Source organism: Pan troglodytes, chromosome 13 (genome assembly GCF_028858775.2).
Source record: "Pan troglodytes isolate AG18354 chromosome 13, NHGRI_mPanTro3-v2.0_pri, whole genome shotgun sequence".
Lineage (NCBI taxonomy): Eukaryota > Metazoa > Chordata > Mammalia > Primates > Hominidae > Pan > Pan troglodytes.
In genome coordinates this window covers 50,551,424-50,578,432 of record NC_072411.2, presented here as the reverse complement: position 1 = coordinate 50,578,432, position 27,009 = coordinate 50,551,424, and the positions used below count along the sequence as shown (strand labels likewise).

The window sequence follows — 27,009 nt, the reverse complement described above, 5'->3', positions numbered from 1 at the left end:
GGACAGTGTCAGCTGGTGCAGTGTGGCGGAGTTCAGCAGCCTAGGTTTGGACATAGCCATGTGACTTTGAGCTCTTCCTCTTCAAGGCCGACTGTTCTTTGGTGTAATAATATGGAGCTGGTTGTGTGTACCTGGAGAGACTCGTGTGTGGATTTCTGAGCTCGAAGGCTGCCTGGATGGATTCAAGAGGTGACGTGCACAGCTATGTCTTGGGGGCTGAGCCCAAGGGGCCTGACCGGTGCCTTCTGCGCTGCCATGCTGCCCTCACAGTGGCTTCTGGGACACCGTCAGCCCTGTGCTCCCCAGAGCCTGCATCAGAACTTCTCGAACTTTTCTGCTGAAGTGTCCCTAAGAAGAGCAAATGCCTGCCGCTGAGCCATAGATAGGAAATTTCTTTTAAGTCCCTTATTCTATCTTAAAAATTCATGTGAATTTTGCATCTTACTCCATAATCTATTCATGCTTGTTTTAATATAAATATATTCTTTTCCTCAAATATTCAAATAGAATATACAGTTCTAGGAAGTTGCTGGGAGAAGGGGACTGGGTGTTGAGGAAAAGGAGGGAGAACTTGGCCTCTCACATCTGAAACCTTGTTTAATTCTCCCCATAACCCTATGAGGTAGAGGCTTTTTTTTTTTTTTTTTTTTTAGAGGAAATATCTTTCTGTGAAAGAACTAAAACATTACAGGTTTAAAAAAGCTGAATGTGAACATCCTCTATAATCTAACTCCCTAAAGAAGCCCCTGGTAAACAGTATCTGTGGCATCTTCATTTCCATCAGCCCTGCTGAGTGTGGAACATCCCTGCCCCCCAGAGTCTGTGACTTGTGTCTTGGTTGCACTGTGACTTGCCCTGTGCACAGAGAACAGACTCCTGCCTATTTCCCATTTTGTTCATCAGATGTAAGCTTTGGCCTGATGTCAGCTCCATCAGAAACCAAAGGAAGTGCCAGGAGGGACACTAACTTCGTAAGGCCCTACCCTGATCTTACTTTCTAAGTTCCTGAGGTCATGGCTGAATCTGACAGTTTCCCAGCATGGAGCTGCCATGAGCTGGTAGCCAGGTGCTCAGGGATCTGTTTTCATGAAGAGAGGAGCCCATGCAGACTTCCATTCAGAGCCTAATGAGGAGGAGGGAAGGAGGTGGACATGATGGTGTTTGTCCCCCTGCTGTGGGTAAGGGGTGGGATTAAAAAGAAGCTACAGACAGAAGGTCAATGAGCTCCCTGCCACAGGGACTTTGGAGACCCGGTCCAGAGGTTGGAATTCAACACAGCGTTGGGATGAAGGTCTTTCTCCCACATTTGCAGGTAAGTAGGAGCTCAAGAAGATGGCCACGCTCCCAGAGATTCTGGCCAAAATGCTCATGAGTGGCTTCGTGGGCAGTGATCAGTGAGGGGTCCAGGCAGAAGATCCTGAGAGGGAAGCTGGTTTTTAACACAGGGGAGACCCCAGCAATACTAGCAGGGGGTGGGGGGGAAGGGGTCAGAGACAATGACCCAATATAATTTAATGTTAATAGTTATGTGGCCTAACAAACATTCACATCTGGGGAAGGCTTAGGGAAATTCAGCTTAGAGGAAAATTCCATCAACCAAGCATTTCATCATGTGATCCCTTTTGCCCATGGATGGTTCTAAAAACAAAAACAAACAAAAAACAAAAAACAAACTGAAACGTACATATTGAATGAATTTGCCCCTTCAAAACAGTATCTCAGGTGGTTACCCATGCATTCCAGCAATGCTCATGATACTTTCAGAAATTATCTTTGAAAACTGACTTCAGAGCCATTCCGTGAGTCATACTTTGGAGTCAGCTGGTTTGATCGCCCAATTTATTCTTCAGCTTTGCCTTTGAATAATTTTTGTTTGGTTCCAAAGATAAAAATCGTTTGTCAAATAATTATGCTTGTCCACCAAGCCTCCTCCTCTGTAGACTGTAAATTTCTTGAACCAATGGAGCATGCCTGGTTCATCTTTGGCCATCCAAGCCCTGGCCCATCTTTGGCCATCCAAGCCCTGGCCAGGCACTTCAAAAATGCTTGATCCACATTTCTTCTGAGGCTGTTCACTCTACTCCATAGGGCTGTTCCCAACACTGTTAGGTTCTACAGATAACAGACCCCCAAAATCAAAACATCGGCCTTCTCTTCCCAGGTAGCTTTTTGGGATTAAACAGTTATCCCTGAAAAGGAAGGGTTATTCTAAATCTGCACCCACCCTAGCCCATGGTAGAAATCCTTTCTGGAATAAGCGTCAACAATTTAGCCTTTTTCTGTTGGTTAAGGTCACAGGGAACAGTCTGTGAACATTTTTCTCTATGTTGCTTTTCTTTTCAGGGGTGTAGAATAAAGATGAAAAAGCACAGCTCTGGGAGCACACAGAACAGAAAGCTGACACTCGCGGGATTGATTATGCATTCACTTATTTATTACAATTTTTAAAAATGGCCCAGCTGCTTCAGCTTACACAAGCTGGGCTGAAATATTTCACTCGATAGTATTCTCATCTGGTGGTTATAATACTGAGTGAATTAATGCAAGGGTTTTTTTTAACCCTAAAAGAAGAAAATCAAAATTAAGTAAAAAATAATGTTAGTGCCTAAAACTGGGATTCAAACATTCAAGTGTTTCCAAGGAATACCCATTGTTGGCCTTCCCTTCCTGACGCGTTGGTCCATAGCAGCCCCCGTCCCTAGGGGTGCATATGGGACCCCCTTCACCTGTGAGGTTTTCCAGTTGCTCGCATGTGTCCCTCATGGGATCCAGAAGGCCTAGGCTCACACCTCTTCACGTGTATCCTATAAAACGCTCCCAGGAGATCCCTAGCCTCTGGCTGAGAATATGTGATCTGTAACCATGTGATCACTGCTGCCATGTGGTTTCGCTCCTGTTAGCATCACATCCCTCATACATTATGTTTTGATCAAATGATGGAATAGTCTGATGCCAACTGTCTTAGACTGGAAGAATGTGTTGGCTCACGTAACTGGAGATCCAGAAGTAGGTTTGGCACAAGACATTGTTTTGTTCAGCTACTCAAAAGGTGTCAAGAACGGGCTCCTCTCCTCTCAGCGTGGCCCTTCTCAGGTTGGTTATTTACCTCAGACAAGCTCCTTGTGAAGGCAGGAGGGCTGCTAGCTGCTCTGGCCTTATAACCTCCGAGTCCATCAGAAACTTAGCCTCCATTTCTCAGCTGTTTAAATGACGTTGTGTGATCTGACTCTTGGGTCCTAGTCAGGTTCCAAGTGCCCATTTCATTGGTACCAGGTGGGTTTCATTTTTGAACACAGAAGTCACTCTAGATATTGAGAGCAGACCAGGATTTAACACAGGTACTGGATGCTTGCAGAATTGTTGGATGGTCTGAAGGAGTGAGTTCCAGGTGGAATCTTCAGAAATGACTCCCAGAACACAGCAGAACTGACCTGCTTCAGAGAGCTATGGTCTTTGAAACACCTGGCAAGATGGGGGATCAGGAGACTGCCATGGGAGCAACTGAGTTCAAGTTCACACGCCATATTTGTAATACAGGCCTCAGGAGGCCAGCACTGCCACCCATCTGCTTCTCAAACCCAAGACACAAGTGTCACATACCTGTCTTCCAAATCTTGAGTGGAACATTTTGGATAGTAATTTACATTCAGATCATCGTCCACAGAATAGTCAGGAAAAGGTAGATTTTAGCTGTACAGCTCTTGCAAGTTGTAATACAGGACGGCACACTGGAGAGAGGTTGGAAAGGATTCTGAGAGCCAGTCCACCACGGGAAGAGGCTTATGGGGGTGGGGCGGGGCAAGGCTTCCCTTTGCCAGGCCTTGAGTGACACTTATATCCTGGGACTAGGGGAAGGTCAAGTCCACTGGAGACAGGAGGAAGGTCAAGTCTACCAGTAGCCTGGGGACCAACAGTCCAGAGGAAGTTTAGGTTATAGTATAGTCATTATACTGTTACTAGAAGGTGAGGTAACAGATGCTGGGTGACAAAACCAAAAAATGTCCCCTGCAAGGTATATGAAGCTTCATCACTTACAAGCACCTTCACATACACTAATTCATTTGATTCTCACCAAACCCCACGAAGAAGGAAGGTCAAACCTCATGAAGGAGGAAGGAGGAAGGTCAAATAGTGTCATTCCCATGTTACAGATGAGGAAGTCCAGACTCAGAGGTAAGAGCTCACCCAGGTGAATCCCTTACAGCTGGCGAGGGGCAGAGCTTAGATTCAGACCCAGTCTCCTGACTTAAATCCTGTTTCCTTGGGCTGGATCAGAATGAGAAGAAACTTCTTTCTGAAACAAAGTTGCTGGAGCCCAGCCCTTCTGTGCAGAGTCTTGTGCCAGGGGAAAGCAGTTTCCCATGTTCTGGAAGCTACGGTCAGACTGGAGTACGGGTGGTGGAGGACTCTTGCGCAAGAGCAGGGGTGGGACACAGGCACGAGCACTTGGGTGCTTTGCCTTCTCATCATCTGGTCTTTATGTGAAGAATAAAGGAGGAGTTTCACATTTGTTTGTTTAATGACGAGTGTTCCAAGATGCTACAGTATCGTTATAAATTATAAATTCAGGGCAGGGATGGGCCATTTCTCCCAAACAGCAATATTTTTAGCATTAGCCATTCTCACGTAAATGCAAAATCTTCTTTGATAAGAGATCAAAGCAGATCCCTCCTTCCAGCTTTCCCTGTGGGCTGCAAAGTGACTGGGTTTGCATAAACCAGATTACAGCCACACAGAACTGTTAGCAGCATTACAGATGCCTCCTGCTGTCAGCACCCAGGAAAGCCCACACTTCCCCAGAGAGGAAAGCGACGCTCTGGGGGAGCTGCTTCTCCGTCAGGTTCTCGAAGGCTCAGGCCTCTACAGTGACAGAGATCTCAACCCCATACCACATGGCCTCCTGGGGCACCACATCTAAAAGACGGGGATTTGGCCTGGGCCAGTGGGGAAATGTGAATTTGGGAGCACGTTCTTGGGAAAGAAGAGGAAGCATCAGGGCCCATCTCTGGGAAGTGCTGCCTCTAGATCAGACCGGGCCCTGATAGCCGTCTGTGCAGATGGCTTCACTCCACTGGGCAGTGAGGCCATACCACATTTGGGATCAAGGAGGATCTCCCTTTTCATGCATGTGGTTGGGTCAACAGACTCTTAGAATTCTCACCACCCTCCTGCAGAGAAGGCCTTCACGAGGAGCCGGTCCCTACCAAGGTCCTGGCCAAGAAGGGTCAGGTTGGCTCAGTCTTCATGTCATCCACACCAGGACCTGGAGAGGCCTTTATAGCATTCTGCACAGAGAGCTGTTTTTTTTTTTTTTTAATTTTTATTTATTTATTTATTTATTTATTTATTTCCTATTGCTTCATTTTACCAAAGTTAAGGAGACACTTTGGTTATGGGCTGAATTGTGTCCCCTCAAAATTCCTATGTTGAAGCCCTAACTCCCCAGTACCTCAGAATGTGACTGTATCTGGAGACAGAGCCTTCAAGGAGGTGATGAAAGTAGGTCATATGGGTGGGGCCTAAGACAATATGACTGGTGTCCTTAAAAAGAGATTAGGACACAGACGCTCAGAGAGGGAAGACCATGTGAAGACATAGGGAGAAGACGGCCAAGAAGAGAGGCAGGCCACAGAAGAAACCAACTCTTCTGATACCTTGAGCTTGGACTTCTAGCCTCCAGAATTGTAAGAAAAGAAATTTCTGTCGCTTAAGTCACCCAATCTGCAGTACTCTCTTATGATAGCCCTAGCAAACTAATACATCTGCCCTCAAGAGCAACTGCAAGCATGATTTCTTGCCCCTGCTCTCTAGCCCTTTTTCTGAATAGAACTGCTAATAATTTGCCCTCTGGATCCAGAGATGGCAATGAGGCCATCCCCCGGAGGCATGAGCTTGGAGTCCCTTCTCACTGACTGTGGTATCATCCACATGTGTTCTCTCTCTCTCTTTCTAATCCTTCTAGTTCTGAGGACTTGCAGAGGCTTACCAGGTGCTTCTGGCTGGGGAACAGTCTGTGGAGGGGAACAGAGGGGAGGAGAGGACCCACATGTACAACCTACCTTCTCGGTCCCCTCCATTCTAGCTAACCGACTCACCAGATCTTACAACTCTTCCCTGCATCACGGGTTTAATCCAGTGGGCATCACCTTCCCAAGTGTATTTCCAGCAACACCAGCACAGCACACAGACACATGCTTGCCTGCAGCTTGTGTTTTTCAGACAGGGCCTGTGCCTTGTCCATGCAGGCATGATGAGGCTCATCACAGTCCTAAGTCTGAGCTGCTGAGACGTTGTTGATGATGACCATTGGCGAACCAGCCACTTGCTCGCAGGCCTTCACAGTATAGCCATTGTTCTGGTTATCGTATTTATTTATAAGCATAGTGAAATCTTGGGAGAAAAAGGAGTAACCACACCACTAATAGTGTACAATGCAGATCACCTCTTCCCAAGTGGAAGTCCTGTGGCACCCATTGATCCATCCCAGGCTTTTCATCTGCACTGTCTCCTGTCTCCTTACCAAGCTCCCCTGTGTGGGTAGCTCTCCTCGGGACCATCTTTGTCCTCCCCACCACGCCCAGCACAAGTCCTGGCATGCATTGGTGCTCAATTCATATTTTCCGGAGGAATAAATTATTCTCATAATTTAGATTCATTTGCAAATAAATAGCAATTTTCATTTCAAAGTATTTCTCCTTTATCATCCTCTCTGTAACCATCATTGCAGTCAGGGAAACAGAGATACATAAGAGTATTTGGGATTTAGAGGAACCTCTACTCCTATTTTCCAAACATAATTGTCCCTTCCTTCTCCCCATATCTGATACTGTTAAGATGAGACTTTTCCCAAATAATTGGCCCAACATCTTCCATGGTGCCTGGACTGGAGTAGGCATTCAGGAAATATCTGTTGAATGAATGGATGAGCGAGTGAGTAAACGCTCATTTAGGGTAAAGGACAAATGTTCTTATTTAACACTCAGCCACCCAGTAACTCCAAGTTTCTTAAAACTCCTTCTCACGTTCAGGCCTCACAGCCTCCACTTAGCACATTGTTTCAGAAATGTTTTCGCCAAGTGCCCCTATCTCAGAAGAAGACACACTCTTGGTGATCTGGCCCAGATTCCAGAGTGTCCCACAGCACGGAAGCTTCCTCCGAGTCCTCCTGCTGGACCTTCACAACGTGCGTGGGTGGTGTATCCTCCTCCATAACACCGCGGTGTTTGTATCTATGTTAAAGTATTTTGAATCACTCATAGCTGAGTATGACTGATGCTCCATGAAAACGTGTCCTGTCTATTGCAGCTTCCATTGCCTCTGGCACAATACCATGTCCCCTCAGGCGTTTGTGCACCCCTGAGTGCCCAGCAGATGCTGAAGCCAGGGAAGCCTAAGTCAATCCACTGAGCTTAGGAGGAAATTGTTAGAACTCCCCTTATACGGATTTTTAATGTTACCATGGGATGTCAGAGGGTGGCACTATCCTGCCTTAAGCCTGTCTGGGAGGAGCCAGTGGACAGTGTGGTCCTGGGGCTGGGGCTTGTGGTGGAGCAGGACTGCTGCCCGGTGCTCAGAGGCCCCTCAGAGCGGCTGGTGGTTAGCCCACTTCATTCCTGCTCTTGCATTAACACCCCCCACCCCAGGCTGGGGGCAGCTGGGGAAAGCCCCCTTCTCTAAGGGCACTAGGAGCTGATAAACCTGGCTTGTTTGTGATATCTAGAGGTCACTGAAGAAGGCAGCTGACTGGCAAGGGTGTGCATGAGGGTGGGAAGAGTTTAATCTTAAATTGGGTACATCAACAGTTGCATTTTTAGCTCAATATCAGCAAGAGCCTGCAGGCACAACATTCCCTGTGGGAGCATTCCCAGGACAGACAAATCCAGCTGGGCTGTGGTAGAGAGGGCACTGACAGGAAGGAGGGCTCATCCGGAGTGGTGCACACATCCACTCATGCACACATGTACACAGACACACAAACACACAGACATGCACACACACATACATGCAGGCACATAGACATGCAAACACACACATATGCACATGCACACATGCACATACAGACACAGACACATAGACACATGCACACACAGACATGCACATATGGACACACAGACGCAGACACGTACACACGTACACAGACACATGAACATGTTTATACAAACACACAGACACATGTACATATATACACACATGCACAGAGACACACACCTGCACACACACACTCACCTGCACACATACAAACATCTGCACACACACATGCACATACACACACCTGTACAGAGACGCACATGAAGAGCAGAGTTAGGGAGTCCAGGGAGCTTTGCAAGTCCTCCAGCATCAGTGGGTGTCAGTCACCTGGTCTGGGCATATGGTGTGGCGTAGGCAAGTTTTAACATGAGTTTGAAGGAGGAGGATACAAAGCACAGAGGACACACAAGAATAAATGATACAACTGTAAAGAAGCATCAGTGAAAATTAAGAAAAAATATAGATCATTAATTCATGTAAAAGAAACATGTTAAGTGGGATGAGGAAGTGGAGATGACAATTCTAGACAGCTGTCTTAAGCCCACATCCAATATGAGTATGGAAGCCATCCAGGTGGTAGAGATGGCGAGCGCAGCGGACACATCCACGTGGAGGAAATGGTGAGGGCATGATTTAAGGGAGGTGTGGCACATTGAAGGATGTGCCTGCAGCTCCATCTGGCTGGAGCATGGGCATGAAAGGGCGCAGGCCCAAGAGCTGGGTGGAGAGAGAAGCTGGGGCAAAGCATACGAAAGGTCTCCATCCCAGGAAGCTCAGCTACCTTCACAAAATACCAGACCACGTGGCATAACAACATAATTAAGCAACATTTATTTTCCCACAGCTCTGGAGGCTCAAAGTCCAAGATTCAGGGACTGGTAGGGTTGTTTTTTCCTGAAGCCATACTCCTTGGTTTGCAAAGGGCCACCTTCTTGCTGTGTCCTCTGTGCAGAACACACTGTTGGCGTCTCACCCTCTTCTTATAAGGACACCCATCCTATCAGATTGGGACCCACCCATCTCACCATGTTTAACCTTAATGCCCTCCTGAAAGGCCCCATCTCTAAAAACAGTCACATTGGGGGTTAGGGACTCAACATATGAATTTGGGGGGACACAATTCAAGCTGCACTCAGGAGTTGAGATTTTATCCCTTGAGTTTTACTCAGCAGAGTAACAGATTTGATAGGTCTGTTACTTGCTCTGGTGGCAATGTGGATTCTTAATTAGAGAGGAGGAACCAGAGCCGAGAGCCTAGTTCAGAAGTCACGACTGCATCAGCAGTGATGCAGATTGGAGGTGATGGTGGTCTCAACTGGACAACGGCAGTGGGAATGGAGAGAATTGAGAGATGTTAGGGAGGCAGTCATTGGCTTAGGGGAAAGGGAGTGGGAGGCCTTCTAGTGGAGGCAGCTACTCTTCACTGACAGGGCAGTGGCCAGTGAGGGGTGCCTTTAAGGGGCAGCTGGTGAGCGACTGGAGTTGAGGTTCTGGTGCGGCAGAGGGAACGGGAGATGAGCACTAATGGACCCACCAAGAAGGCTGGCAGTGAGTTTAGTGTGCTTGGTTTCAATGGAGGGGCACTGCGCAAGCCTGGGGGATGTCTCAACTTCTTCCTGCAAAGACACAAGCCCAAGGTCACGACCTCTGCACTAGTGACCCAATCACAAAAATAAGTGATTGACAGGGAATTGGCAATGCAAACCCAGAAAAGAGCAAGGAATCAAGACATGCACATGCAGAAAAGAACATTTAGAAAGTGAATACAAGATGAGGAGATGGACACAATTACAGGCACTTTCAAAAAGCTGTCAGCAAGGAGGAGAAACAAGGGGCTGAAGGTCTTTTCATCGAGTTTTGTTTGATCTTTCACGAGGAGAGACACATTTGCCTGATGGTCGCAAGAGGTTGGTAGAGAAGGAGAGGCTGAAGGTGCACGGGAGAGGTGGCCCTGGGGAGAGTCTCCCAGTGGTTTTTTTTTTTTTAATTTTATTTTACTTTAAGTTCTGGGATACATGTGCAGAATGTGCAGGTTTGTTACATAGGTAAATGTGTGCCACGGTTGTTTCCTGCATCTATCAATCGGTCACCTAGGTATTAAGCTAGTGTGCATTAGCTATTTGTCCTGATGCTCTCCCTCCCCTTGCCACGCCCCCCTAACAGGCCCCGGTATGTGTTGTTCCCCTCCCTGTGTCCATGTGTTCTCATTGTTCAGCTCCTACTTATGAGTGGGAACATGCAGTCTTTGGTTTTCTGTTCCTGTGTTATTTTACTGAGGTTGATGGCTTCCAGCTTCATCCATGTCCCTGCAAAGGACATGATCTCATTCTTTTTTATGGCTGCATAGTATATTCTATGGTGTGTAGGTACCACATTTTCTTTATTCCAAGTGGTTTTGGCCTTGGGAGGTGAGCGAATTCTCATCTGCTGCTTCCACCTTCTTTGTGACAAGATGTGCCACTTTGGAGCCACGCCTCATTTTTATGTGGAGGAATTTCAGTAGGCCCACCTCCCCTGGCTCTCTCCCCACCCAGCCCTCCCTCTCCCTGTGGTCAGTGTTGGCTCCTGGATGGAGAATCTGGGAGAAGGAGCTGAAGAAGCTCACCTGGACCCAGGCTTGCTCGCCCCTGCTGAGCCCTGTACCTGCTCCCTTCTTTGCATGGCCCATGTTCTCAGTGACTGGTTCCGAGGTGCCTGGTGGGTTTACAACCGGGTGTGTGGGAATACTGACTCTTCATGGATCCTCAGACAGGAGGCTGGAGGAGCATGTAGGCAATGAGAGTAAAATGCCTTTTAGACTCTGCTTTGCAAAGCCCTGCCTTGGAGGGCAGGATTCTGGAACTCAACCTTTCTCTCCCCTTTTGATCAAGCAGCTCAACCCTTATGCCCCTCTTTTATTTCTGCTTCCTGGTAACATTTCTTTTGAAGAAAGTTTTCTTGTGGTTAAAAAAAAAACTTTTAAAGAAGACCTACAAATCTAGTGCAACTGCCTCATTTTTCAGATAAGGAGGCCCAGAGAGTCAACTCTTTCACCTTTCTAGATTTCAGTTTTGATTTGCAAATTGACTATTTTTCTTAAATTGGAGCATATTTTTTATCCAAGTTCTGAACTGGAACCAAAAGAATCACCATGAAACACATTTCCTTTGAAAACTGAATTCAGGTCAGTGACATTGGCGATGGCCAGGCCAGCAGCGGGGGACGAGGAGAGCCATGTGTGAAGCTGCTCTTTTCCCTCCGAGTCAAGTGCATGCAGCCAGACCAGAAGTTGGTGTTTGCAGATGTGCAAAGTAACCCGGGAGCTCCTGATTTCTGGCATTTTACATAGGTCCAGGGTTTACATGTAGTGGGGAAGATGTGCCTCTGCCAGGCATCTGCTGGCCACTGAGCATCAGGAAAGAGCAGGGAGAGCGAGGTGAGGACACACGGGTTGGCTTTGCTTCTGGCACCCACCTTCTCAGCTGGTGGGTGGCCTGTCTCCCTGTCTTAGCTTAGGCTGCCATAGCAAAATCCCACAGACTGGAGTGGCTTAAACAACAGTTCTGGATGCTGGAATTCCAAGATCAAGGTGTCATCGGGGTTGGTTTCTCCTGAGGCCTCTCTCCTTGGCTTGCAGATGGTCATGCTAGAATTAGGGCTTCAGTGTATGACTCTGGGGAGGACATGATTCAGTCTATAAAACTCCCTTAACTCTCTGAAGCAAAGCTGTTTTGGTCGGAGGCTTATCCTCTCCCACATCTCTTCCTGTTACCTGAATCAGGCCTGGCACAGTTCTCAGGATCTCTTTCAACAGCCCCTGGCATGGCCTGGGAATAGATGTATTCTGCTCTTTAAGGTCTGAAATCCTCAAAACCCAGCTGAGTGCCGGGAAAAGTACCCTTCTCTAATATGACACAAATGGTTTAGGTTAACTTGGCCCAAACTCTTAATTCTACAGCCTCCCTACAATTTCCTACTTTTTTGTCACCAGCTTCTCTGTGACTCCTTCCTAAGTTCCGCAGGCCTGCTGGCCTCAGACCAGCTACAGAAGTCCATCCTTTTACAGTCTCCACACACTCACAAGCAGCATTTTCCCTGGTCACTTAACTTCCGGATGGTTTCCGCGTGCAACAGCCTTCTGCGACCTCCTCCTGACCCTCAGCCCTTCATCTTCCCCAGAGCTGGGGCTCCCCTGTTTATTTGGCCCCTGGGAAGTGTGGCCCAGCTCTCGTGTGCAGCTGATGCTGTGCTGCCCTGCTCAGCTCCCCTTCAGGACCGAGGAGATCATCTTCTATCTGCATGGGATGTTGCCCCCAGAAGCTCTCACAGCTGAGCCCTTCCCCAGGAACTGCCCCAGACTGAAGGGAGCTGCCTCACCCAACAGGGCATCCTACACCCAGTGACTTCTCCATGGGAGGTGGGGTACAAAGCATAGCCCTTATGCCTCCCTTTGGGGCAATGTGAAAGGCCACCCCAGTTCCAGTTTCCCATGGAACTGGCTGATGACTGTGCTGCCACTTCCCCCTCTGCTCAATGTCCTGTTGCCTCTCTACGCTCACAAGTGCTGACCCTGAGAACCTTCCCTGGTAAACTTCTTGCATGCCAGTCTCCCTCTGTGAGACCATCTCTGGAAAACCTGGGCCTGGCTGCCCCCGGGGGCAGCCCCATCATGGTAATCTGCATTTCCCCAGCCTCCCCCAGAGTCCTAGCAAGTCAAATTCTCTCCATCTTTTGTCATCATCCCCTTTTTATTGACAGATAAAAGAAGGCTTGGAAGGGAGGAGACATAACAGGACCAACCTCACCTTGCACTGGTGGCAGAGCCAGCTGGAAGGGCACCGCTGCTGGGTTATGTGCCACTCCCTGTGGGTTTGGTTATCTAGTTGACTTACCATGTGGTGCTGTGGGTGCCGGATGGTAAAACTAAACTGGATAGTCTTGGCTAACAGAGAAGAAAAATCTCTCCATATCCACGCATCCCATCTCTTTGTGCTTCCTCATAGGTGGGTCAGCATCATCAACACTCCCTTGTATAACATCATTCTCTCCCACCCAGAATGCTCAATTTCCTTATCCAGTTGGGTTAGGGTTCTTTTGGTTGCCAGGAACTGAAACCCATTCAGGATCATGAGGTCAGGTGATCTCTGGAAAATCCAATAACTCTAAGTACCTGAGTTTAGGAAGGGTTGGATGTCAGATGGCTTCAGGGATCACTTCTATCTCATCTCCCTTTTGAGAGGTGGTAATTCATGGTGGCTACAAGCAAGCACTTATAAAACTAAAAAAAAAAAAACTAAATAGGGAGCCAGTCTATTTAGTTTACATCATGGCTTTCCCAAGAGTCATTTTGGGCACACTATGTTTAAGCCTTGGTTTCTTATCTGTAAAATGAGGATAATCATATCATCCATGTCATAAGATTGCTATGAGAAATAAATAAGGTAATTTAATGTAAAGGACTTAGTGCAGCAGTTGGCATACAGGAAATGCTGGAGGTGATCGCTCTTTCTCATTCCCGGCTTCTCCACTTTCTTCCCTGTATCTGTTGTTCTCTCTTTCCCAGCTACTTCCTGTGGTTCCCCATGCCTTATGCATACACACGACCTGATAACAGCCACTTTATTCTCACCAACTTGATTTTCATCTCAAGGATCCATTCCTGAAGGGCATCTCCTCTCTTGGTTTGGGCTTCCTATGAGAACGAATCTGATTGTTCCATATTCATCTTTTTGAGGCCAGTCAGTCAGGTGACATGTCATTGGAAACTTAGGTTGGCCCTCCTCAAATCAGGTGCTCATCTTGGTCCAATCATCCAAGGCCAGGAGATTGGAATAACCATTGGGATAACCAATTCCCTTTCCACTCAGCAGGCATGTGGGTAGGGGTAGATTGTGAGAAGGGAGAGCAGGTAGAGCAGAAGTCCCTGAGTATGCCTACTGCAGCATCCTGCCAAACAACCTAATCCTGGCTTTCCCTTCGCCATGATTTCTTTCACTGCACATGTTGAAGGAACAATCTTTCTAGATGGCTTTGCTCCCTCTCCGCCTCCTTTACCCCTTGCATCTGACTGCCCGTTCTACACACTCACCTGGGTATATTTGCTAGAAATCCCCTATTTATGTCCTGGAAACAAAATTCACAGCTGTCTGGTCCTTTTTCTTCCTGACCCCCCACACCATTGAGGCTCCTCTGTGAAATCTCCCCTTGTGGGTTCCATGCTGCTGGCCATCCTTCCACTCCTCCTGCCTCACTCTCCAGCTACTTCAACAGACACTTGCATGTCTAATCTTCTGACATAGATTGTGAGCTTCTAGAAGATAGAAACAATATTCCACAGAGTGATTTAACAGTACTATGTAAGTGACCAATGGCAGGGAGAGGCTTAAAAATATTGCACTGGAGGTGTCATGGCATCCATGTTTCTATACAACGAGGGCTCCTTTTTAAGCTATAACTTCAATCTAAACATGACTAACTCTTTCCATGAAAAAAGGTACAAAGCCCTTACTCCCTTTGGTGCTGTGAATGTTTATCTATCTCCAAAGAGAAAGCACAACAACCATCAGAATATGTAGGTGGCAGAAACGGGAAGCTATAAATACCACAATACCAGATTTTTAAAAAGAGCTTCATGGAGGAAATCAAAGCAGTTTATAGGAAATGATTGGCACTTAGTGTTTCATGGTTGTGTTTCGTGCAAAGGCTGAGACATACCACCAGGAATCTGCGGCAAGAGGCAGCAGATGACAGCACAGGAAGCCCAATGGTGACCTAGATCAGACCAGAGCTATGCCTTCAACTAGACAGGTTAAGAGTGATTGCCAGCCACTTTTCTCATGAAGGAGAGACAGAAGCAATTCTTGAAGTTCTTTGTTGTTAAGCACAGAGAATAAAATTTCTCTGGTTCTTACCGCAAAGAATGTTGGCTTAGTCTCAACAAGTACTTGCAGTTGGTCTCACAGATTCCTTGAGGAGTTGTTATAAATCTGGACTGAATGGGCCCAGCCTTCCTATTAGATGCCTGGTATCCTGAGTGGGCAAAAAAAGGTGAACAGTCCCTCAATATAGAATTTAGTCTTACTGAGGTTTCTTCGTATCTGTATATGGTAAGTGTGATAGGCTCTTGGTAAGCATGATAGGCACTTGGTAAGCATATGCTCAATGGAGGAGATTCATTCCTCCTGGAACAGATTAGGCTTGATGTCAATTCCTGAAATAAAGGGGCTCCTATTAGGACTAAAGCTAGTTAATGAATTTGATTACTTTGTCAGGAACATGAACTATTCATTACAGGGCATGATTTAAAAACTCAGAGGTCAGTTCCCTCTTTATCAGCATGAGCTGATTCTGAGCTGTCCTTAATACAAAACTCAGCCTCTAAACTAGCTATAACAATAAAAGCAATTATACCACACCCATCATAACTTTTTTGCAATTTCTCTAAAGATTTTTGGAGGCACAAGAGGAGTTTATGTTGCCCAGTACATGGCATAAATGGCTTTTAAAGAAAAAAATTTCTTTTAGGTACGTCTCTTCTTCCCAGATATCTTCCTGATCCTCCTACGGAAAATGGGGTGGGTTCGAGGGCAGAGCACCTGCCCTTTTCCACTTTCTACTGGCTTGGGAGACCTGCTGCCACCCCACTTCCACCATGATCTGGCTTCTGCTTACTTTCTATGCTTACTGTCTACCCCTCTTCTTCCTTATGTTACATTCAAGACTTATTAAATCCCTTACAGTTCCCAGAAAATCATGCTGTTCTCCACCCCTCCTTACCCCTCAGCCCCACTCCTGATCTCTGCACTTCTTTTCCTCTTTCTTGAATGTCTTTTGCCCCTGCTGGCCATGCCTGAACTCCTATTGTTTCATAAGTCACTTAACTCGATTTATTTAAGCCTCCCAGTGTTCCAAAGCCCGTTGTAATGCATACCTGGTTTGTGGCTCCTGTCAGTGTCTTGCAATGACTGTTTCCATGTCTTTCGCATCTGCTGGAACATGAGCTCTTTTTTTCACTTTTTCTCAGAGTTAAGATGATCTATAAATTCTTGAATGACTGAACAAACAAATGCAACCCCTTAGAAACCTAGGCATTACCTGGAAGCATGGAAATTTACCCAAATTGCTTTATGGATGTTTTTGTTGTTCACCTGGTTTAGTCTTTAGGATTATAAAGCCTCCAGAGCTCTGGGTTCGGATTAAAAATCTGCCATGAGCCAGTTTCCCTCAGGGCTGGGCTCCTAAGGGAAAAATGCCTCAGAGTGGCTAACTATAGGATCCCTGGGAAACATTTGTCCTTGTGCCTTGAAAAGACCTTAGCACGTGAGTCAGGATACCTTATGATTTCACTTGTACAGTGTTTGCAAAGCACCTTCATATGTGTGTTCATGTGAATTTCGTGATAACACTGTGGGGTAGGCAGGGTAATATCATGGCCTAAACGATGCAAAAACTCAGGTTCAGAGAAGGTGAGGCACTTGCCCAAGCTCACACAGCTAACAACAGAGCTGAAAATAGAACACAGGTTAGCTCCTGCTCCACAATACCATGACCTTATCAATGAGCTGACAAGAACCATCCTTCTTGGGTACTTGTCAAGAAAGCTGGGAGGCTGGGAATGGGTGGAGTACACGTGCGTGTGTAGAGTCAGGAGGCCTGACCCAAGCTTGGGAAGTTCTGCAATGGCTTCGGTGTGCCCTGTGGTTATCCCCTTGTATACTGGGTAGGTGACTCTCCTGAGCAGGTGACAGAGCCTGGCAGTGATCCTGCCTCGGATCCAGATAAATATATTTGGATAGAAACTTTGAGCTTGTAGACAGATCAAGATTACTCACACAACCTGATATAGAGCACAGCTTCCATGTTAGTTACCAGATTTTCAAGAATTCTTTCCTTCTATTCTTCTTTCCTTTACCATTTAATTAGAATTGATCATATGCAGCTGAAGAGGAAAACCTGGGTTCTTTGAAGAGCTCTTTTTGATGGTTTGGTTCCATCACTGCCTATGCTCATTGGAGAAGCTTATTAGGACCTTCCAGTATTCTGTCACTCAGGCCAAGACTGCCAAAGTTGAATGCACACACCCTGGCTATGATGCAAGGCAATCCACTGGGAAAAGGGAGGAAAATATAAACCTATCAGTTCATCTCAGTTACCTAGTTTCTATTTTGTGTGTTTTATAACACATATGATATATTAATTCAGTAGCACACATAAAGTACATATGCACGTATGCATATATGCATAGTATGTCCTCAATTTTATTTTTACTTTACTGATAGGAATTCTTGAAGAAAAGGTTGGAGACCATTGCCTTAGAGAAAGGAAAGCTATGCTCTGAGACAGGAACCACACAGCTCTTTCGCTGTGTTCTCTGCTCAGAAAGCTGCGGGGTCTTCACAATGGCCATTGTCATGGCTTGATTCTTTTGGCCAACATGGTTGCCTTAGAAGGCACAAGGCACACACTTCCCCTACCACCCCCACCCTTCACCCCCTTCAGGATCCCCTGGACATTTGGGAAGAGCCAGGAAACCAAGAGAAATGGGGAAGGAAATGGTCTCTTCTTGCCTTTGCTGACTCTTGCCCAGACAGACAGCTTGTCCAGAAGCAGCCCAGTGCATCTCTTCATTCCAATTCTTGCATGCTTTTTTCTCCCAGCTCTGGTGAATGTTTGCTTCCCACTTTGCCAAATAAACCAGAACAGTGACAATTAGCCTGAAATCACAAGCTCCTGACCTCCATGCTTATTTAGAAATTCAAAGGAATCCACCGATTCTAAATAATCCTGATTTGATTGGAAAAGGGAGACAGAGTCTGTAAAAGGTCCCAGGAGATTTTCCCTAAGGTTATCTCCCTGACCACCAAAGCTATTTAAGATTAACTTGGCAGGGAAAGCTGTGTTCTAGGGGGACCTGGTCACAGTTCAGGGACCAAAGCCTCAGGCCACCAGTCATTCTGGCTGTGTTCCTCATACACAGTGTTCTGCAGTGGGAGCTGGAAGGACAGGAAACCCCACAGAGGCTCTACTAAAACCCTCACAGAGGCTCAGCTAAACCTACCCCCTCTACCGGTGCTGAACACATTCTGCCCCCATCTTTTAGCAAGATATGCCCAAGTCTTCAGTCTGGAAAAGTCTAGGTACAGAATTTAGACATGAACTTCCAATTAAGAAATAAATAATCATCCTTAATAGCACTTAAAAATACTACCACTTAGAATATTAGTGCTTTCTTCTCCCCTTTTAAAAGCATTCTTCCATGTATTATCTCTTTTCATTTTTATGGTAGTCTTTTGAGTACATCTAATCCTAAGATAGTTATGAACACCCTCTTACACCTACTCTCTTACTCCCAAATCTTCTGGGAACTTCCTGACTCTTGATTGGTTCAAAATCTTACTCCTCTCAAGAGTATCCATGTTTAAATTAAATGAGAGAACTACATGGTTAAATGTGAACAGCAGGACCCTCTTAAGTGACTACTGCATGGAAGGCTGGTTCTCTAACCTACATGAGGGCTGCATCACTCCCATAAACTGAGTGAGGCTCAGCCTCTAATATTAACAGTAATAATAGTAACAATAACCTTACATAGCACTTACCATAGAGGACACCCTTCTAAGTGTTTCATCTGTATTCATTTAGGTAATCCTCACATAATTTTATGAGGTAGGTTCTACTATCATCCCAATTTTTTAGGTTAGTAAAACTAAGGCGGGGGAATTTGCTTAAAGTCACAGAGCTCCTGAAATGACCGGATCCACACCCTGGGAGTCTGGCTCCAGGATCTTTTTAGTGATTTGTACCAAATCATAGATCACAGAGCCAGTCAGTGCCAAGATCTAAGCCCCCAAATTTCAGTCTCTCAGGTTAAAAATATACTTTTCCCTGTAGTGAACTCTGCATTCCCTGATTGGACTGATTTTAGGTTGTTTATACTTTCGAGTCCTGAGCTATTTATTTACAGAGCTGGTTCCAGCTTCGCTCAGGCTGAAGGTTAGAAGTTCTTGAATTATACGATTCTGACTCTGCCCTGATCCATTTCTGTGTGTGGCATCATGGACAGTGGAATTCATCTAGGAAACACTCTCAGTAGTAGATCCAGAAACCTTGGGCTCTAAGGGGAGAACCAGAAAAGGTGGCCACAATGCTGTTCCCTTTCAGCAGAACTTTCCTAGACAAGTAAACCCCTCTCCTACCTGTAAAGGTGTCCCAGGAAGGCCAGGCGTGGTGGCTCATGCCTGCAATCCCAGCACTTCGAGAGGCCAAGGCAGGTGGATCATTTGAGGTCTGGAGTTCAAGACCAGCCTGGTCAACGTGGCGAAATCCTGTCTCTACTAAAAATAAAAAATTAGCTGGGGGTGGTGGCACGCGCCTGTAATCCCAGCAACTTAGGAGGCTGAGGCAGGAGAATCGCTTGAGCCTGGGAGGCAGAGGTTGTGGTGAGTTGATATTCCACCACTGCACTCCAGTATGGGTGACAGAGTGCGACCCTGTCTCAAGAAAAAAAAAAAAAAAGGTGTCCCAGGAAGATACAGTCGATACAGTCACTCTAGACAGATCTCCTCCTTATGTTTGACAACACCTTTCCCCTTTGCTAACCTAAAACTTTCATACTGCAGTTTAATAATCAATGTTCCCTGAATGCCTGGCATGTGCCGGGCATGAAGAGCTTTATCAAATCTACATTATCTCATTCAATCTTTAATCAGTCCCACGAGGGAAGTGCTGTTATCACCCACTCTTTTGTCAAAAGCTAAGTATAGATAGGTTAAGTAACTTGCCCAAAATCAAACAACTAGTTAGTGGCACAGTCTAGATTTGAATGTATCTAGATTGGGACCCTTCAGGGTGCAGTCTGTAACTGTTCCAATGGGTTGCCCCCAGTTGAGGGTTCATTTTCTGTGTACAGGGACCTGTGCTGGAGGAAGGGGCTATTGGTTGGCCTCAGGATCGTAGGATTGGGTGCCTGTTATTGCACTGCCTCTGTTTGTTTTTTAAAAAATAGATAATTAACTTTAAAAAGCCCTCAAGTTCACTGTTATATTGAGTGTAGGAGGTGACGAAGGGCGGCTGGGGATACTCTGAGGAGCATGTACATAATCACAGGCTGGAGTGGATGATGAAAGGCCACCGTGGTCTCCCCTGCTGTGTGGCAGAGATCCTGGTAGCCAGATGGCCCTGTTTTGGGCGCTGACCACCTGTGGTCCTGATTTCCTTTGCTTTCATAATCCTCAGGTCTCACCTGGTACCTCTGGCATCCTGAGTTTTCCACTGCAGCTTCCTGTGTCCTGGGGGAGGCGTGTAGGAAACCAAAGGCCCATACCTGACCTGCACTTACCTGTGCGCTCTGCTTGGCGGGCCTTGCTTCCTACCATGTTAGCAAAACGTCCTAGGATTTTAAATGTTCCTGACCTTTAATCACCGAAGTAGGAACATTATTGCTTTCCCATTTGTGTAGAAGAAGTAGGGAATAATGTTGGCAGTAAGTGTAAGTGTACTGGAGAACATTTCTTCATGACTACTAACATGAATTTACATATATATATTTACATTGACCTCAAGACTGAGAAGGAAATTGCTTAACAAATGTAATATGAAGAATTTTGCTGGGTCTGAATTGTTATTTTAATTGTCAAGGAAGGATGTGCTTTTTGCAATGCTGTGCTGAAATGAGATATATGTATTGTGTGCTTTTCAGTCTTACCCCTCTCCAATTGTCCATTCTTAACACTGCAGCCAGAATAAATATTTCTAAAACACAAACCTGATCCTATCACCCCCTCCTTAAAAACCAACAATAATTCCCCATTACTGCCAGGTTAAGGGCAAAATCTTGAGAAGACTTGCCTTGGCCTCCGCGGCTCTGCAGCCATTCTTCTCTCCTGCTTCTTCTGACCTTCAAGCCTTTCCATGTGCCATTCTCTCTGCCTCAAACACACTGTCCTTCACCCTCCCTGATGCCACACATTCTTCCTTTGCCTATTTTCTATTCATCTTTCTCTGACCCTTGTTCAAACCCCCATCCCTATTAAACGAAGTCAGTAGCCCTGACATGTGCTCCCCTATCCCTTATCATCCTTTCTTTTACTTACATGTTTGGCCATCTCCTTCGTTAGCTCTGTAAGGGCAGAAAATGGGCTTGTCTTATTCGTCATTGTATCCCCACGGCTACGCACAGACTGTGCCCACACACAGTGGCACTCAGTAAGAATGTATTCAATGAATAAATATATCCATGATACCACCAAGCTCTAAGGAACTGCTTCTGTCAGAACTTATAAGAGGATTGCACAAACACTGACACCTGAACTAGGCTGCTGTAGAAAGCTGTTAAAATATATACATAACATGCTCCCCTTAGCCCAGTTCCTCATTTCGGCCTAATGGAGGCAGCTACACTATCATCTGGAAGTCTTCCATTACCTGAAGCTCCTTGTATAACCCAAAGAGAACTATCAGTTTTCTTGCAAACTCTGAGCCATGAGTATTTAGGCATCTCTACTAAACTACTATTTGAGCGTCCTCAAAACATGATCATCCCGGGTCTTAGGATCGAAAGTGTCAAAGGTGTTCAAAGTAAATCTGACATTAATGTATTTACTCCTTTATCCACAGACTGAGAAGCACTCATTTGGTATGGATTTTTGCTGCTTCTACGAATCAGGTTCCTGTTGATTATTGCATGCAAATATGCCCATATTTCACACAGACATAATAAGCCTAACTGATTCCATCAAGGCAGTGGTTTTCAAATCTCATTTTGCCCTCCCTCCCCTATCCCACCTCCATCTCTCACCCTGGGAGTAATGTCTGCAGTTATTTTCGATTGTCACAATTTAGGAGGAGGCTCTACCGGCATCTAGTGAGTAGAGGCCACGGATGCTGCCAAATATCCAATAATGCATGGGCCAGCCTCCAGAACAAAAAATGACCTGGCCCAAAACATCAACAGTACCTAAGCTGGGAAGCCTAGGTTGCCCAAGTCAATAAGGGCTTCTGACAGCCCTAGACCTCAATTACCTAACCAACAAGCTCAAAATAAAATCCCCATGCCCAAGGATGAGGCAACACTCTGTAGCCATCTTTGCTCACAAAAGCTAGACCCTATTCATCTGTGTGGTGCTTTCTAAGACATGTGGAAACAAAGACAAGAATAAGTTAAGAAGCAGTAAGAGGCTGGGCTCTTCCCCTGCCTAATGTTAGAATGAAACATGTGTAGCTTGTCTCTCAAAAAGAATAATTCAGTTGGAGAGTTTTCCTAGGTAGATCCCTGTCGTGGATCAATTAATCTCCTAGGAAATCTCATAATGCAGAACATTCGGCATGGAACTGAACAGATTCTTGGGTGTGGAAAGGAATTTTGGTAAAATCAAAACCATATTTGTTTTTCATATTGAAAATGTTCAAGTCATTTTCTTTTCCTATTAGTATAACCATTTGGACAAAAATATCCATTTGAAATGCAGGTGAAATGTAAACTGCTACACTTCTACATAGACAATCCAGTGTATTTATACTTAATCCATAAAGGCATGATGTTACAAAACACATTTGTATATTATGAAGCCATCTGGCATCAAATTTTCCAATTTATAGACAACTTTGTATTTACATAACAAATTATTAAATCAACCATTTTTCCGGTTTATAAAAGGTCACTGAGGTACACACACAGTGTGTATAAATGCAGATAAGGCTGGTAATACATATTTACAGTAGATACAAATTAATCTTTCATATTTGAAGATAATGCTTTTTATATATTTTTTCTATATCAGACTCCCCACTGTTAGCAGGATTTCCCATGCTTGAGTTGTTTATTGCTTTTTGGCTCACTGATTTAATATTCACTTCTGGGTTGTTTACACATATGAATTACTAATGTTCTTATCTCTTTGGCTAATGCAAATGTGATAGAGTGAATGAAAGAAAAAGATGAACTAATTCAATATTACAGTTCTGGCTGGTTGATAATTTTTGTTCATGTCCCCCAAATGAATCAATGCACAACTCATTTGATATACTACATTGAAAAGTCTTGAGTCTTGCATTACACCATTCGGGCATAAATGGGCGAAGTAAACAAGATATCCAATTTTCAGCAAGGTCTAGTATTTTGTCTTTCTTTTCAGAAAGAGCAATGCCACCAACATCTTAAGCATCTTAGATTTTAAAATCTTAATGCATATATGCTTGTGACTTGCAAGGGAACACTGCAAACTGCATGGAAGATTACCAAAGTTAACAACAATGTGCTATCATGGTCTAAAATGAAAAATGAGTCACCTCGTAGGATATAAGAATCTTCCTAAAACTTACAGAAAGTGAAATAACTAACTGCCCTTTTCTCTTCCTGCAATTCTGCAGTGTTATGTTCAAATAAGAAGGCTGTGTTTACTTAAAAAACAGACACAGCAAAAACTCAAAGTCAGGGTCCAAATAAAAGACTAAAAGTGGCCCATGATATCACAAGGGATGAATGTTCTTAAAGCATTTTCATTCATAATGGCACTAAAAAGTACACGCCAACAATGTTCCTTTAAATAAATAAAAACCCTGGTTTGCTTTTAATGCTACAAACAAGACAAATCACACAAAAGCTGCTCAGTTAATTTTCACTCATTTGAAATAATTTTTAAAACCTTCTTAGAGGTTTAGTTTATTCTCCTTGTGCTTCCTAGGACTGTTAAGGGACACAAAATAAAATTAGATTTCCTTTTCCAGCAGGAACTATTATGTTCTTTAAAGAAGAAAAAATTTTTCATCTGTTTCCATTCTTGGATTTGTTTCTTAAAAAGTTTATTTTAGGGAATAAAAATTTTGGTAACATGGAAGGCCTAGCCTTCATTTAAAAAAATGAATTGGCTTCAATACAAAGACAAAGAAATGGCTCTATGGGCAAAATTGAAGTGCGAGTGACCAATTTTTTAATTGTAAAGTAGGTGCAACATTTAAAAAAATGTTACAGCACTGTATGACCTGTAATGCTAACAATATTTACATTAACTGCTTACACAAAACCATATAACTCTAAGAGAGATGAAAAAAACCCACGTGGACTGAAACTACTACACCTAGCACCCATATCAAAGCCATAGCAACCAGTGAAATCATGGGCACAAACATACTTTACATGGTCTACTTATGTAAAGTATACAATGGGAGGTAAGCACAAACTGAATTAGCTCAAAATACCAAAAAGAAGGCTTGGTCAACACAAACTCAGCCTGAAGACAGAAAAGCAAAGGCTAAAAAATCTACATATCAACACATACACACATACAGACACACCCAGCATACAAACACACATGTCTGTCTGTCTGTGAATAAACAAAAATGTGTAGGAAAAAACAGTAGAAAAACAGGTTGGTGCCAAAAAAAAATGGACATTAATGGTTTAAACATACTAGCCACATCAACTTTTAACTTATAAACATGTGTCAACTAAACTACACAAAAGATTACTTCATGTGACTGCATGAAGGAACTGGGCAGGCAATCCCACCATTACAAGAGAGACAAAATGAACCTACCCCCAGAACGAAGGGCTCCTACTTTGAGGTCATGAAGCCCAGGGTAGCCAGTTGCATTCCATCAGGCTTGGGGGTAGGTTGAAAGTAGGAACAGAGGGACAGAGAGACACAGGAGACCTAGGGGAATAACTAAGAGCTGTTGCTATCAAAAGTGAGCCCAGGTGGCATGCTCTGTGCTGTGGCCCCAAAAAACCAACTTAAGGAATGACCTTGGTCTCCATTTTCCTGAGTTACTGGAACTCTGCTACATGACAGGACTGAGGAGTTTGGGTGGTGGGTGGGAGAGGAGCAGTAGGAGAGGTGGTGGGCAGTTTGAGGTGCTGAGCCTGCTATTGGAGAATCTCCTAGCAGCCTGAGTGGCAGACTGTTGCGTGAGCCCCAGGCTAGAGGACAAAGCAGTGCTCTCTAGGGGTTTAAGGGTTTGGGGCAGGGACTGGTGGTTCCAAGAATAAAGGGATAATAGATCCCTTCTTTTGACAATCCATCAACTGAAGTCAGGCTGGAAGCCTAAACTTTGCTTAACTGCCTGGAAGATAGGGTAATACCACCACCACAAAAATTGTGAGAAGAAGACGGAAAATTATGTTGTGCTACATTTCTTATTAATTACCTTGTACTTTACAATGGCTCACAGTTTTAGGTTTGTATACTTGTAATGTAGTATTTTCTCTCTACATTTGTTTCACATTTTTTCTTACTTAATATAATATAAATAATTTGGTTAATAGATTTAACCTGCACATTTTCGCCACATTAATATATATAAGAATCTGTTAATGGTATAAATAATTCTTTAAATAAAATAAATCTGATATGTTACACAATACTGATAAAAAAATTACCATTGCTAATAATTTTGTAAGCCACCTTAACTTCTGGGTTAAGTAATACTGATGAATGGATATGAAACTTGCTTTGATGATTCATATTTATTTTTGCCACTACAAAAAAATGAATTATTATCAATCTTACCTCTGATAATGGTTGCAAAGTGGGGTTTTTGCCTCCATGTACGGAAATAGAAAGTTTTACCTTGTCAGATATCATTTGCAAAAAAACCCTCAATTCTGAGCACCAGCGGTGGTGCAGTCAGTATAAGCTATCTGCTTCAACAGGTGGCTATCAAATGTTAACTACAGAAATGGCTGAGTAAAATATTCCATCTAAGATTTTTTTTATAAAACCTATTCTATTTTAAAACTTAGGTAAAAAAAATATGCAACAAATGGTTGCAGTTTCTGAATTCTTAATTTAGACCTGTGAGCCCTCATCCCTTTAGAAATCTGCAAGGTTGCAATTTCCTAGACACCCAAAATTGAGTCCAGTGCTTCCAGGCAAGGTTCATTCCAAACAGACAATATAAATGGACACTCAGTGGTGTGCAGTGTATGTCATAATTCAGATATTACATCATCATGCCTTTTCTCTGCTGTTAAATACAAAAACAGCATCTTTTACATTATCATAGAAAAGCATTTAGGTTGTATTTTTATTTATCACTTTACACTGGTAGTCTCTGGTAGGTGTACTCCATAGAAACCAAAGAATTTTGTACACTATTTCTTTGTACAATAAAAGATAAAGTGTGCATTAGGTACGCTTGTACATGACAATATTGTACAATATTTACATTTCTGATATCACCATGAAATTCTGTATTTTCTATATACAACATTGAAAATTCTTCAGAAACATTTGGACTATTTCTTATAATCACAATTTAATATTACAGAAAAAGAGTTTCTCAGTAATCTCTTGACCATTGATCACTCTCATCACACAGAGATTTTGATTGGCTTTTCCAGCATTCATTATCCTTCCTGATCAAAAAAATTTTGTATCACTGTTTCTTTTAGCACCCTGTGGTGGTGGTAGCTATCTGCCATAGTCTAAATATTGATATAACTGTGGCTATATCAATACCTATATACAGATACATCTGTGCATGTTCCTTTAATAAACACTGTGCATTAGTGGAGTAGTCTCTGTTATCTGGAGATCTTCCTCCTCTTGGGTTTGGGGGGTCTCATTTGTCTGTCACCCTGTGGGATTTGGTGTACCTGAAATAAAAAGGTAGAAAAAAAACAACAACAACAGAGGATGAAATCACAAACACCATAAAATTTCTGACAAAGAAACAGGGTAGGGAATAGACTCTGGCTTTCACTTTCAATTACTGATATCCTGAGGCACTTCAAATGTTTACCAAGACCCCAGATGTCAGTGTGCCCACAGTCACTACAGAGAATGCAGAATGCTAGAAACTGATAAGCAGTGCAACACTCTGGGGGTGCCAATAGACAGTGGAAAGCAAAGGATGAACTGGACAAAATCAAGTATGGGAAATGCAATGTGCAGTTGTTACCCCCATTGTCCATTTAAAACAAAAATAAAGCCTTCCCTGCCAGAGACCCTAGATCACCAATTTCACTACAGCCTGGAAGAATGCATAATTACACACCAAACATGC

The 27,009-nt window shown here is 44.2% G+C and overlaps 1 protein-coding gene across 17 annotated transcripts in view; it reads right to left on the bottom strand.

Annotated features, from left to right (window-relative positions):
• Positions 1-23,081: 23,081 nt before the first annotated feature.
• MBD5 (methyl-CpG binding domain protein 5) overlaps positions 23,082-27,009 on the bottom strand; it is a 498,386-nt gene continuing 494,458 nt past the window's right edge. For 14 of the 17 annotated variants that reach the window (XR_010149749.1, XR_010149748.1, XM_054679015.2 and 11 more), the window contains one exon: positions 26,005-26,599. Coding sequence is in view for 14 of the 17 variants with exons in the window: in XM_054679015.2 (XP_054534990.1) it covers positions 26,528-26,599 (72 nt within the window). In the remaining 3 variants the exon portion in view is untranslated. Of the gene's footprint in view, positions 26,600-27,009 lie in introns of all 17 variants that reach the window. The other 3 variants (XM_054679016.1, XR_010149747.1, XM_063790480.1) reach the window with 3 other exon arrangements.